The sequence below is a fragment of the Nannobrachium achirus genome, assembly GCF_963921795.1.
Source record: "Nannobrachium achirus genome assembly, chromosome: 3".
NCBI lineage: Eukaryota > Metazoa > Chordata > Actinopteri > Myctophiformes > Myctophidae > Nannobrachium > Nannobrachium achirus.
This window is the reverse complement of record NC_137812.1, coordinates 61244941-61257382: the sequence shown is the minus strand read 5'-3', so window position 1 is coordinate 61257382 and position 12442 is coordinate 61244941. Positions and strand designations below refer to the sequence as shown.

Here is a 12442-nt window from a genome sequence, read left to right as displayed (position 1 = left end):
GCATGTGCAGGTGGTATGTGTGTGAATGTGCATGTCTTCATGTCTTTGTGTGTTATATGTATACAAAAAAAAAACAATAAAAATATATATATAAAAAAAAAAAAAAATTTAGTGCTGTGAACCCACGTTGGAGGAAGCAGATTTGATTAGATTTATTTAGCATAATATAAAAACAATACAAAAAACAGTAGGCTACACAGAATATAAAAAGGAAAGTGCCAGGAGGAGGCAAGAAGCCCGAAGGGCTTATACGAGGCCTCTACCTATGTACAGTATAACACAATACAAATATTGATAGAACATGATTTGTCAACCTTCTGATTGGTCCCTTACAGGCCAACCAGAAAAATCCTTCTCTTTTGCTACTGGGGGCGGAGTTATGCAGAGGGACAAAGTCCTCATTCTTTCATTCACAATAATGCAAAGTGGAGTGTGTGTGTGTGTGTGTGTGTGTGTGTGTGTGTGTGTGTGTGTGTGTGTGTGTGTGTGTGTGTGTGTGTGTGTGTGTGTGTGTGTGTGTGTGTGTGTGTGTGTGTTGGCTGCATTGCGAGCTTGTAGATCCATCTGCAATTTCCAAAGTGAACGTTACTAGTAGCATTAGCACCGTCCTCAGCAGAAGCCAGAGTAGAGCATAGAGTTATATAATATATCGGCAGAGCCCAGCACAGAGAGACGTGAGACCGATAGTGACAAGAGCTAGCATGCCTGTTGGTCCATGCTGCGTGCGTTCTCCGTTCTGCATTGCCGCTGTGTGACGCGTGTTTGTGTATAATGCTCTGGACGCAGAATGGGTGCCAAATTACAACCGGAAGTTCGGTGGAATGCATTGGAGTCAATGGAAGCCTGTGGACGCACTATAGTCATCAGTCTAAAAACAGACTGGTTTCTAAAAAATGCACAGTGAACATGAGATGAACAATGTTTGATCCAAAATAGTAATTTTGGGAAGCACCACCTTCATAAATTAAGAAGCCCCCTCCAGTGCCCACAAGTTAACACACAAAATACCTTTTTCTGGGTGAGACGAGTTTTGTTGTTGAGGACGTAGATGCCCTTGTCCACAGCTACCAGTCCCACCGTGGCCTGTGGGTCTCCTGTCACTTTCAGAACAAACAACTTACGAGGCTCGAACGATGGCATATTTCTGTCTGATTCTATCTTCAACTGTGATGAAAGGGGAAGGACAGGAATGAATTATAGCCTATTGGAATACGTTTATACAAAAACAGCAACAATTTGTGAATTTTCCTATAAAGGGTTGAAATGGGTCACTGCTATCATCAGTGACACTTGAAAGCAATATGCGTGCATGCGTGTGTGTCTCTCACCGAACCCATGCAGGTATCCTTTACATCCACCCAAATGGAGTCTGACACCACTTCATTAGTTCCAATGTGGTAATAGGCTATGATGCGGAATGAGGGTAGCATGTCCTTGGTAATGACAAACGACAGAGTCACCAAGGACTGGCCTCGTCTCTGGAAACGGTCATTCTTGATTAACTGGCCTCTGCTCAGGATCTGCAGTCATGAATGAGAATACAATTTTAATGATGACATAATATTTAAAAAAAATATATCGTGTTTTTTTTTTAACCCTGAAAAATTAGTTTTCATTGTTATAACGAAAGGTAGGAACTGCCATTGATCCAAGCAGGAATACAATCGATTGATTGATCATTGGAATAAACATGAAACGCGAACATACTTCAAGATTTCTTGTGGACCTTGAACCAGAAAGTTGAGAGCCAGTGGACGTAGCAGATACAGTAAACAAGTAAATGCATACAGACGCATAGCAGATACAGTAAACAAGTAAGTGCATACAGACGCATAGCAGATACAGTAAACAAGTAAGTGCATACAGACGCATGGGTCTCAAACACAGCTGAACTCACTAGGTATGTGATGTCTTGGTTTGGCTCTGCATGCCTGGGAAGGTGCAGGAAGAATCTCAGGTTGTCTCCTAATTTCAGTTCAGATGAGTGCACACCTGAAATATTTGAAACAATCACAAGAATGTACAACAATTACTGCTAGGTTTACTGCTTAAACAAATTGTTTAAATGCATGCATGCAAGTTACCCGTACATTGTCAGGATTTAGGTCCCACCACCACAATCACATGGAGTAACATTGTTATGATTTATTTCCTTGGCTTAAATCCTTTCTTTTTTCCTCTTTCTTTTTTTTTTTTTTTTTACCTATGTGGAGGTAGTTGTTGCTTGTGGAAGTATACGGGAGTGCTCTGTATACAGCTGATGCCTGCCTGTCATCTCTCTGAATGGCTGTATCAGCGGTCTTTGCCTGGAATCACATACACAGGTGCACATCACTTCAACCTCAACACGTTCATTGTCACATCACAATCACAAGAATCAGAGAATACATTATGGTATCATACTAAAAAAGAAGAAAAAAAAAATACATGCCCAATTTGAGAGACTTACGGTGATGTCCAGGTGTGGGGCCTCTGCTACTGTGTTGACGGTGACCTTGGCCATGCCATTGCCTGCCGTTACCCCATTTGCTGGTGGGTACCCAGGACCCACCAGCACCAGCACAGGCACGCCCACAGCCGGAGAGTTGTCAGGGTTCAGGACCACAACCTAAATGTACAGCACATGAAAAACAGCTGAACTGACCATTCAAATCAGTGGTTCCCAAACGTTTTAGCTCAAGACCCAAAAGAGAAATTAGATGTTTGCCCAGGACCCAAACTAGTGAAAACAGCAGATCTTCGATGATCTACAATGAGCTTGTAGATTGGGATTACATATGGGAATTCTTTGATTTCTGGATTACTGGGAGAAAAAATAAGATTACTGGAAAAATCATTGAATTTAGTTTTTAACTAAAAATAGCTTTTTTGGGATTTTTCTTTTTTTTGATAATAATTTAAAAAATATACAAAAAACTAAGGGACCCACAAAAGATTTGTCTGCGACCCACACATGGGTCCACATGTGTTAATATAGCATCACAATTTTACAACTAACAATTAATTTAAAAATGTCATATGAAATGTCCCTGACAAGTGACAAGGTTTGAAGATCACTGATTTAAGGCCATTTCCTTTGCATCAATTCCAGCAAAGCACATACATGTTTTAAGGTTCTGGCAGATGATGTCCCAAACTACAAAGTACAAAGGAAGACAGTGTGTGTCTGAATGTCATTGTGTCTGAGGGCATATTTATATTGGAGAATTTAGTTTTTCTAAATAAAGTTGGTTCCTTTTTTCTTTTTCTATATATGTAAAGTGACTTTGGGTACTTTGGATGCTATAAATCAGAGCTATTATTATTACCGAAACATCAAAGGACATCCCTGGCTTGAAGTACTTTGGTGTCTTCTTGAAGTGGATGGTGTAAGGAGATGTGACTATCTGGATGCCTTTCAGCTGAGCCTCCACCATTTCACTGCCTGAAAGAGCAGGGAAATGCTATTCAGTCTTCAAGTTTCACACAGTTACAGCCAGGCGACCTAAACGCATGCGTGCGCTCTCTCTCTCTCTCTCTCTCTCTCTCTCTCTCTCTCTCTCTCCTTACCACTCTCTGTCAGCACACTGACGGACACAAATATGTGGCTCTTCACCAGATCAGCAATGTTGAAAACATCTGTGATGTGCTTCCTCAGCAAGATGGCCTTTCCTTCACCTCTTACCACCTAAAAACATGCATAAAGAAATTACTTATCCATGTTATATATTTGTCTCCACCAGCCGAAGGCTGAGGGAGAGTATGTTTTCCCCTCCGTCCGTCCGTCCGTGCGTGCGTCCGTGCGTCCTCGCAGTTTGTGAGCAGCTAATCTCAGTCACCGTTGGCCCGATCGCTGCCAAACTGAGCACACACACTCCCTGGATGCCAATCTAGAACCTCTGCCCCACATTTTTCAAATCAGCCTCATGGTGGCGCTATAACAGGCCGATTTGTGTGGCCTGGTGGAGACCTGTGCTCGGAAGAGCACTGCTTCTAGTTATGTTATGTATTTGGTAAAAATACATTGTATTTACATATACACATTACACACACACACACACACACACACACACACACACACACACACACACACATATATGTATACACATACATACATTATACATTGACAAGGTTTGGAAAGAGGTATCTTCTCTATTGTGTGTCTTTTATACCAATATACTGCCCAGGTTTCACGACCCACACCGGAAATAACCATACCAGTAAGACTCCCTAATCGGGAGATAAGAGACCGTCAGGTCACATGTTACGGCCTTTTTAGCGGGCTGCAGTGTACCCACGCGCCAAGGCGGACACGTGGGTACCGGGCCCGGCTCTCCCGGTCGCTCCTAGCCCGAGTTACCCCCGAGTGGCGGGGGTCCTCCACTAGGGGGCGGGATAACTTTTGCATCCGGGGGGCTGCTCAACCCAACGGTGAGCAGCCCCGTTGGGGAGGTAATTTTTGCACTTTTTGGCGGCGGCGCCAGGGGGTCCCAGGGGGTTCCTGGAGCTCCGGGTGTCCCTGGAGGTAGTGGTTTGGCAGGCATTGAGTGTGTGTGTGCATTCTGGCATGGATCGGGGCAATGGTGGCAGAGATATGAGTAGGGCAAAAGTGTGACATGTAACAGACGTGTCGTGACAGACAGACGGTGGCAACTAGTAAGACACCTCAGGGTGACATGCGACCTCGAGGTCGACGTTTTCAGGAAAGGTAGGGTGTAAATCAGAGTAAAGCAGGCTCTATTTTATCCTTTATTGTGGGCTCGCCTGGAAGGCGAGCACACGTATGTTATCTTCATTATTTCTTTATTTATTTGTTTCTATACTAGTCAGTATCCTCAAAACTTTGGCGCGATTCATCTCTTAAACGCTTACACCTTTCAACACCATTCAAATTTTTATGTGTTCAGCTTACTGAGGACACGTGTGCTTGTATTTTTGGTTTTGAAATGTTTTGTAGTATAAATATAAAAAAATTAAAATGTTTAACTTTAAGCACCCAATGCATTTCCAATGGGTTTAGTGAGTGGGGAGAGAGTGTAGAAGGAGGAAAGGGACCCATGTTTATGTTAAGGCGCTGTGGCTGTAATATTCACACTTCAGATATGCTATTTATATCAATGCGTTCACACAGGTCTGCTCTCTGATTTGATCCAAATATCTAAGCTGTGTGATGTATATATTCTGAGTTAAAACTACAAATATCTATAAATGTCCCTCTCCACTCTACTGATTGAGACAGCTGTGATTAAAGGCCTGTCTGTCATTGGCTGTTCGGTGGTGCTGCAAAGTAACCAAGTACATTTACTCAAGTATATACAAGTACTTGTACCTACAGTACATTTTTGAGGTACTTTTACTCTACTTTCCATTTTTGTTACATATACTCTACTATAAATACAGCATTTGACAGCTTCAGTTACTTGTTACTTTGCAGATTTTATTATTAATAAAAAAACATAGATGGACCACTTAATACTGCTATGAAGTTGATCTACAATGTGCACGCACACGCACGCACGCACGCACGCACGCACGCACGCACGCACGCACGCACGCACGCACGCACGCACGCACGCACGCACGCACGCACGCACGCACGCACGCACGCACGCACGCACGCACGCACGCACACACACACACACACACACACACACACACACACACACACACACACACACACACACACACACACACACACACACACACACACAAACAACTGTTACTGTGTTACCTTGGAGACGTTTGCTTGTATTTGTCTTTGAGACATGTTTTGTAGTGTTTTAGAAATTTTACTTAAAAAGAATAAGGTTTTAGGATCCCGGGCAATGGGATTTACAGTATATATCCTAGAACCCGCAGGGACACTCAGCCGTATTAGTGGTTGTTGTTGGTTGTCAGGGAGATATCACAACCAATGCATTTTCAAATCAGATCCACAAACACAATAAAAGTCATGCTCCACTCCTCAGTCTGGAGTGGCCACATAGAAGAACGCCTTGGTTATAGACATAGTGGAGGACAGATGTGATCTGGGATTGTTAACCTACAGTATATGCACTCAATATACACCTCTAGAACACATAGAATATGTACAGTAAGGTTCAGTACAGTACAGTAAAAGTACAGTAAGGTTCAGTAGAGTACAGTAAAGTACAGAAAGGTACAGTACAGTAAGGTATAGTAGAGTACAGTACAGTAAGGTACAGTAAAGTACAAAACAATACAGTAAGGTACAGTAGAGTACAGTAAAGTACAGTAGAGTACAGTAAAGTACAATAAAGTACAGTAAGGTACAGTAGAGTACAGTAAAGTACAGTAGAGTACAGTAAAGTACAGTATAGTAAGGTACAGTAGAGTACAGTACAGTAAGGTACAGTACGGTACAGTAGAGTACAGTATAGTATAGTACAGTAAGGTACAGTACAGTAAGGTACAGTAAAGTACAGTACAGTAAGGTACAGTAAAGTACAGTAAGGTACAGTACAGTAGAGTACAGTAAAGTACAGTAAGTTACAGTAGAGTACAGTAATTTACAGTGAGGTACAGTAGAGTACAGTAAAGTACAGTAAGTTACAGTACAGTACAGTACAGTACAGTACAGTAAGGTGCAGTACAGTATAGTAAGGTACAGTACAATACTGTAAGGTACTGTACCTTACAGTACCTTAAAGTATCCTATTTGTTGGGTTGGAAGCGAGCCCACACTGTTTCGAAGGAACAGTATTTCTAGTTAATACTAATATGTATCCATATACATACATTATATTATTTTATGCCCATACATGGAGATCCCTATCTGAACCAGCCACGCAGATAAGGGCCATGCCTTTGCCATCTGGCCAGTGATATATATCAATGACCTTCATATATGGGCATAAAAGAGATAACCACATATGGACTTTTACATAGTCCAGCATGGAACAATGGGGGGAATGGGGAAAAAAGGAAGGAAAACTAAAAACAAAAAATATGGGCAAATGAAATATTGTGATACACTGTATTGTCAATTATAATGTGCTCAATAAAACTAATATTTAAAATAAACAAATAATAGTAATAATAATAATAATAAATATAGCTGCAAGCAGCGATAAAGTGGCCAAGGCAGAAAAAGCAGGAAAGCAAAAAAGCATCAAGGGAAAGCAAAGAACAAATCAAAGAAAAACTGGAAGCAGTGTTCTTCCGAACAGGACTCTGGCAGGTCAGGTAGGTTTTTTTTGGCCTAGCGGTGACTCTATAATAGGCCAAAGTGAAAAGGGTGCCACGTGTTCTTGGGCCTTTCACGGCAATCGGACGCTGCATGCGGGATTTGAAGCATTTTGTTCCAAAAATGTGTTTGGCAAAAATTGACCCGCTGGTGGCGCTATAACAGGCCAATGTGAGAAGGGTGGCATCTGTTCCTTGGCCTAGTGGGAATGTGTGTGCAAAATCTCACACACATAGCAGGCTGCGTTTGAGACATTTTGTTCAAAAAGGAGCAATCCTGCAAACCTTGGAATTCAATGTTAGCCAATTAGATAGAATATGATATCTGACAAATTCGTCATGATTACATCACTGTAGAGATACTGTGTACTGATTTGTGTGATTTTCGGATAAAATCTGAAGGAGTAATATCGAAGAATGTGTTTTACATACTGTAAGTTGGCCTTCTGGTGGCGCTATAAATGGCAGATGTGAAAAATGCAGGGCACAGGTTTTTCCTTGGCCTCTGGGAAGTGTGCATACAAAGTTTTAAACTAATCGGTGGTTATAGGTAAAAGCACAAATTGGCCTCTACACAACATGTATGCAAAAGACTGTATGCCTATATAGAATCTTTGGTATGACACGTCCGGGGTTTGAACCTGGATCTCCCAGTCTCAGGGCAGACACTCAAACCACTAGGCCACTGAGCTGGTACATGATCTTGTTGCAATCCTTGGAAATCACAACATAGGTGTAGACATGACAGTTTGTATTATAATGCTTGTTTCAGGATTTATGATGCAAAATACATTATTTAGTAATGGCGGATATTAAAATACGCATCAAGGGGGGTTGGGGGACATTTTTAGGAAGGCTCCATATCAGACATTGTTCAAGGAACCAAACTGTGAAGTGTACCAAATATCATGGTTTTACGCTTATATAAACCCCAGGCGGGATTTGATCCAACAACCTTCTGCATGAAAGGCATATGCCCTGACCACTACACTAGGCAGCCACAGAATCTGTTAGCCATGTTTGTTTAAAAAAAAAGTTCTATCTAGGCTGAGTGCCTTGATTTTATTGATTTCTTTTTTATATTTTGGAGGCTTGGGGTGAAATCAATCTGAGTAAATGTAATCTGAGTATTTCTGACATTTTCGAGTGATCATATTTTCTTTTACTCAAAACGGCCGGTAGAGAAGAGCTCATTTTAAACATGAACGTGATCTGGAGTTAAATCAGACGTGTCAACATTAAAGAGTTTGACATACGCACATGCCATGGGCATCCAGGATGTTAACATCAACTCTACCCAACGTGGGGTTCGAACTCACAACCATCCAAATATCAGGCACAGGCACTGACCACTACACTACGGCAGTCACACATAATGGACCTGTCATTTAAAAAAAAAAGATAAGAAAAAAAAAAGTTTCATGTAATGTACTTGACGCCTTCTTTCAAAATGATATAGCGCCCCCCTTTGGCCAATTGGGGTAAGATTGGTTTCAGTGATATTTGGACTAACCCTCTATAGTAGTTCATCATGAAATTTTACTTTGCATGTATGTTTTAGAGGCAGAAGAATAATTTGCATAAGACTTGCAATGTTGATTGAATTATTAAAAAAGCATGTTTCAATAAAAAAAAAAAACGATCTGACAGATCTTTAGATATTAGTCCAAAGTTCATGTAAAAAAAGTTCTGTGCATGTGACGCGAAAGTTCCGGAATAAAAGCGGGTTTAAGTGTTTTACAAACTGCTCAAAATTGCGGAAAATCTAAGGGCGGAGCTTACTTAACAAAGACACAGATGTCTTCCGCTTGAGTCAAGGCACGCGTGTAAGCAAGTTGCATGTCTTCAAACGAAACGAGGCATGACTTATGCCCCTTTAAAGTTTGAGTTTTCAAACGCTTCGTATAGCGCCCCCCTTTGGAGTAAGATTGCTTTCAGTGATATTTGGACTAACCCTCTACATATTTGCCAAATGATATGAACGTGTCACTTTGCATGTATGATTTAGAGGCAGAAGAATAATTTGCATAAAACTGCAACATTGAGTGAATTATTACAAAATAATGTTTCGCTTTAAAGAAAATCCGGCCACTGTGCGATGACCGTGTTGGTCCAAAGTTCATGTAAAAAAAGTTTCGCGCACGTTACGCGAAAATCCCAGGAGGAGGTAGATTTTGACTGTTTTTCATATAATTCAAAATTGTGGGAGAGGTAAAGGTCAGAGGTCAAAAGTCAGAGCGTAAAAGTTGTTCGGCATGAGGAGACGCATACGTGTATACAGGTCTCATTGCTGTACCTGAAACAGGGCATGAGCTACACCAGTTCAAAGTTTGCACTTTCGAAGGCTTCCTACAGCGCCACCCTTTGGCCGATTGTTGCGAGCTTCGCGTTTTAGCCGTTTGGCATAGTCCTCTGCCATACTGCCATGAATGTGTCACTTTACATGTATGATTTAGAGGCAGAAGAATAATTTGCATGAAACTGCATTATACGGTTAATTATTAAAAAATAATGTTTCGCTTTAAAGAAAATCCGGCCGCTGTGCGATGACCGTGTTGGTCCAAAGTTCATGTAAAAAAAGTTTCGCGCACGTTACGCGAAAATCCCAGGAGGAGATAGATTTTGACTGTTTTTCATATAATTCAAAATTGTGGGAGAGGTAAAGGTCAGAGGTCAAAAGTCAGAGCGTAAAAGTTGTTCGGCATGAGGAGACGCATAAGTGTATACAGGTTTCATTGCTGTACCTGAAACAGGGCATGAGCTACACCAGTTCAAAGTTTGCACTTTCGAAGGCTTCCTACAGCGCCACCCTTTGGCCGATTGTTGCGAGCTTCGCGTTTTAGCCGTTTGGCATAGTCCTCTGCCATACTGCCGAGTTTCGTAAAAAGCGACTGCACGGTCTAGCCGCTAGAGCAAAAGTGGCGGAAGAATAATAATAATAATAATAGTGCTGAAGTCCAATAACAATGAGTGGCCTTTTGCCACTTCGTGGCCTTGGCCACTAATAATAAAGAACTAAAATGCATGTACAGTATGTCATGGTTTGTTGTTTTTGCTTTTGTTCATTTCGCTTTCATGAATACATGAATGCTGCATGATTTCTGTTATTCTGTGGGTGATCGGTAGGGTGGGAGCGGCCAGTTTCGTCAGAACATTTGTTTTCGTCTTATGGATGTATTTATTGTATTGTTTTGTCTAGACTAGAGGATTTCTACAATATGCTAACAGACAGACAGCATTTGACAATATTATGCTAACCGGCACTCTCTGCAGAGATGGGGGAAAACTCTTCTTTTCATCCTGGTGAACTACTCCAAACACCACGTAGGCAGTCCCGTCCACCTCTTTACCAAACAGATACCTGAAAGCACGGGTAAAGAAAACAATTTGGTCACAATAATGGAGTTTGTCTGTCAATCATCACCTCCCTCCTCACCACTTTACCCCACATCTCGTCCCTTTGAGGAAGCAGAAGCAACTAACGCAGGCTCTGAACTAGTAAACAGCAAGCTCCCCTGGATGACGTCATCCAGGGGAGCTTTTCAGGAGAGAACCGTTCTGACACACCCACTCAGAAGGGGGGAGAGACACTGGGAAGAACAAATGGAAAACTTTAACTTCTATTCCCCAATGGTGATTTCACTGGTAGGCAGTTACTGAACTGTCAATAGCTCTCCTCTGGGATACAGAAGACCGAATTGAAGAAAATAGTACTGTATTGCTATACCACAAAAATGTGGAACATACAAAGGCCTTAAAAGAGTGTAAATCCCTAACTTCCTTTAAAACCGCTCTGAAAAACCACCAATAGGCGGCTGCCACTTGGAGCTGGTAACAATAAACCTAGCCTAACCTTACCCTCCCCCTGACCCTTCTATTGTAAATAGGCTACTGTTTATTTTGCTTTGTTTTAAAAAAAAATATTTTCTGATGATATCTAGACTACCGCATACTGTGTTCTATCTGTCTGTCATTCAGATATTATGAGTTAAAAAGAAGGATCTCAATGGAAATAAGTGATGACGACTTACCAGAGTTTCCTTTTAGTTGACCTTGTGCCAGTGAACTGTACTGTCATGAAACTGTACCTTTTCCTATACAAACTTCTAATAAATACCTCAATCAATCAATCAATCAATCAATCAATCAATCAATCTTATAATGAGCATTAGTGAGCCAATTACTTTATATGAAATGGGTGAAGTAATCCTTTTAGTATATTCTTCTTCTTCTTCTTCTTCAAAAAAATGATAGGATTTTCCCTCCATGACATTTCAAATACAAATATTGTATTTTTGACTCTTTTTCTAGAAGGGGAAACGTTATGAATTAACACTTACTAGAAGCTCGGCCGCCCGAGCGTCTAGTCGGCAACCTGGCCAACTCGGGAACGATGTATAGGGAATGAATGCCACGTCCTTCAATGCAAACCCTATTATACCTGTTGTCATAGGACACGTTTTGACCATCTGTTTGCTTGTGTACATTAATGCCCATATATGGAGATATCTGTCTGTCTGCGTCCATTTTATGCTCATAAATGGAGATCCCCGTATTTGCCTGGCGGGCGGCCGAGCATCTAGTCGAGGACCGGCCGACTTGGGAACGATGTAAATAGGGAATGAATGCCCCACCCTTTAATGCAAACCCATCATGACACTGCATCTTTAATGCATGATGTCTGTTATTCTGTGGGAGAACAGGTGGGGTGGGAGCAGCCAGTTTCATGAGAGCTTTTGTTTTTATGCATGGATGTATTTGTTGTATTGTTTCGTCTATTGTATTCTCTGTATTTCTGTGATAAGGAACCTCCCAAAAACAAGATGATACATCTCAAGGGGTCATCCTTTCAATAAAGGTATATAATAATATAAAGACAATAACAATCACTTACGTAGCTCTGATGTCGATTTGTAGTTGGTCGCTGTCCACGTAAAAGAAGGAGCTGCCAGGGATCAGTTTCACTTCGAAACTAGGAAGCACTAGTAGAGACAGGGATGTGAAATTCACTCGTCTGTTCATTCATATTTCATGTTTGCTGTAGCCTATACAAACATAAGAAAGAACTTGAGTTACTTTTTCCATCACAGCATAAAAACTCTTACCGTATTCCTTGACCTCAAAGTCAACAGAGTAGCTTTCCTGAGGGTTGTTCTGGAACCGAGCCACCACCTTCCACACTCCAACACTGCAACACACACGCGCACACACACACGTGAACACCAAAAACATTAAACTCTGTTAACCAAAGGATGTT

The 12442-nt window shown here is 41.4% G+C and overlaps 1 protein-coding gene across 1 annotated transcript in view; it reads right to left on the bottom strand.

Moving 5' to 3' along the window:
* Nucleotides 1-12442, bottom strand: part of LOC308280903 (complement C3-like) — a 61012-nt gene that overhangs the window by 37976 nt on the left and 10594 nt on the right. Inside the window, exons 6-15 of the mRNA XM_080720974.1 lie at nt 12291-12373; nt 12080-12167; nt 10444-10546; nt 3550-3667; nt 3309-3424; nt 2450-2608; nt 2204-2306; nt 1898-1992; nt 1329-1520; nt 1009-1164 (exon numbers count right to left, since the gene is read on the bottom strand). Of these exons, the coding sequence (XP_080577100.1) occupies nt 1009-1164; nt 1329-1520; nt 1898-1992; nt 2204-2306; nt 2450-2608; nt 3309-3424; nt 3550-3667; nt 10444-10546; nt 12080-12167; nt 12291-12373 (1213 nt within the window). The remainder of the gene's footprint in view (nt 1-1008; nt 1165-1328; nt 1521-1897; nt 1993-2203; nt 2307-2449; nt 2609-3308; nt 3425-3549; nt 3668-10443; nt 10547-12079; nt 12168-12290; nt 12374-12442) is intronic.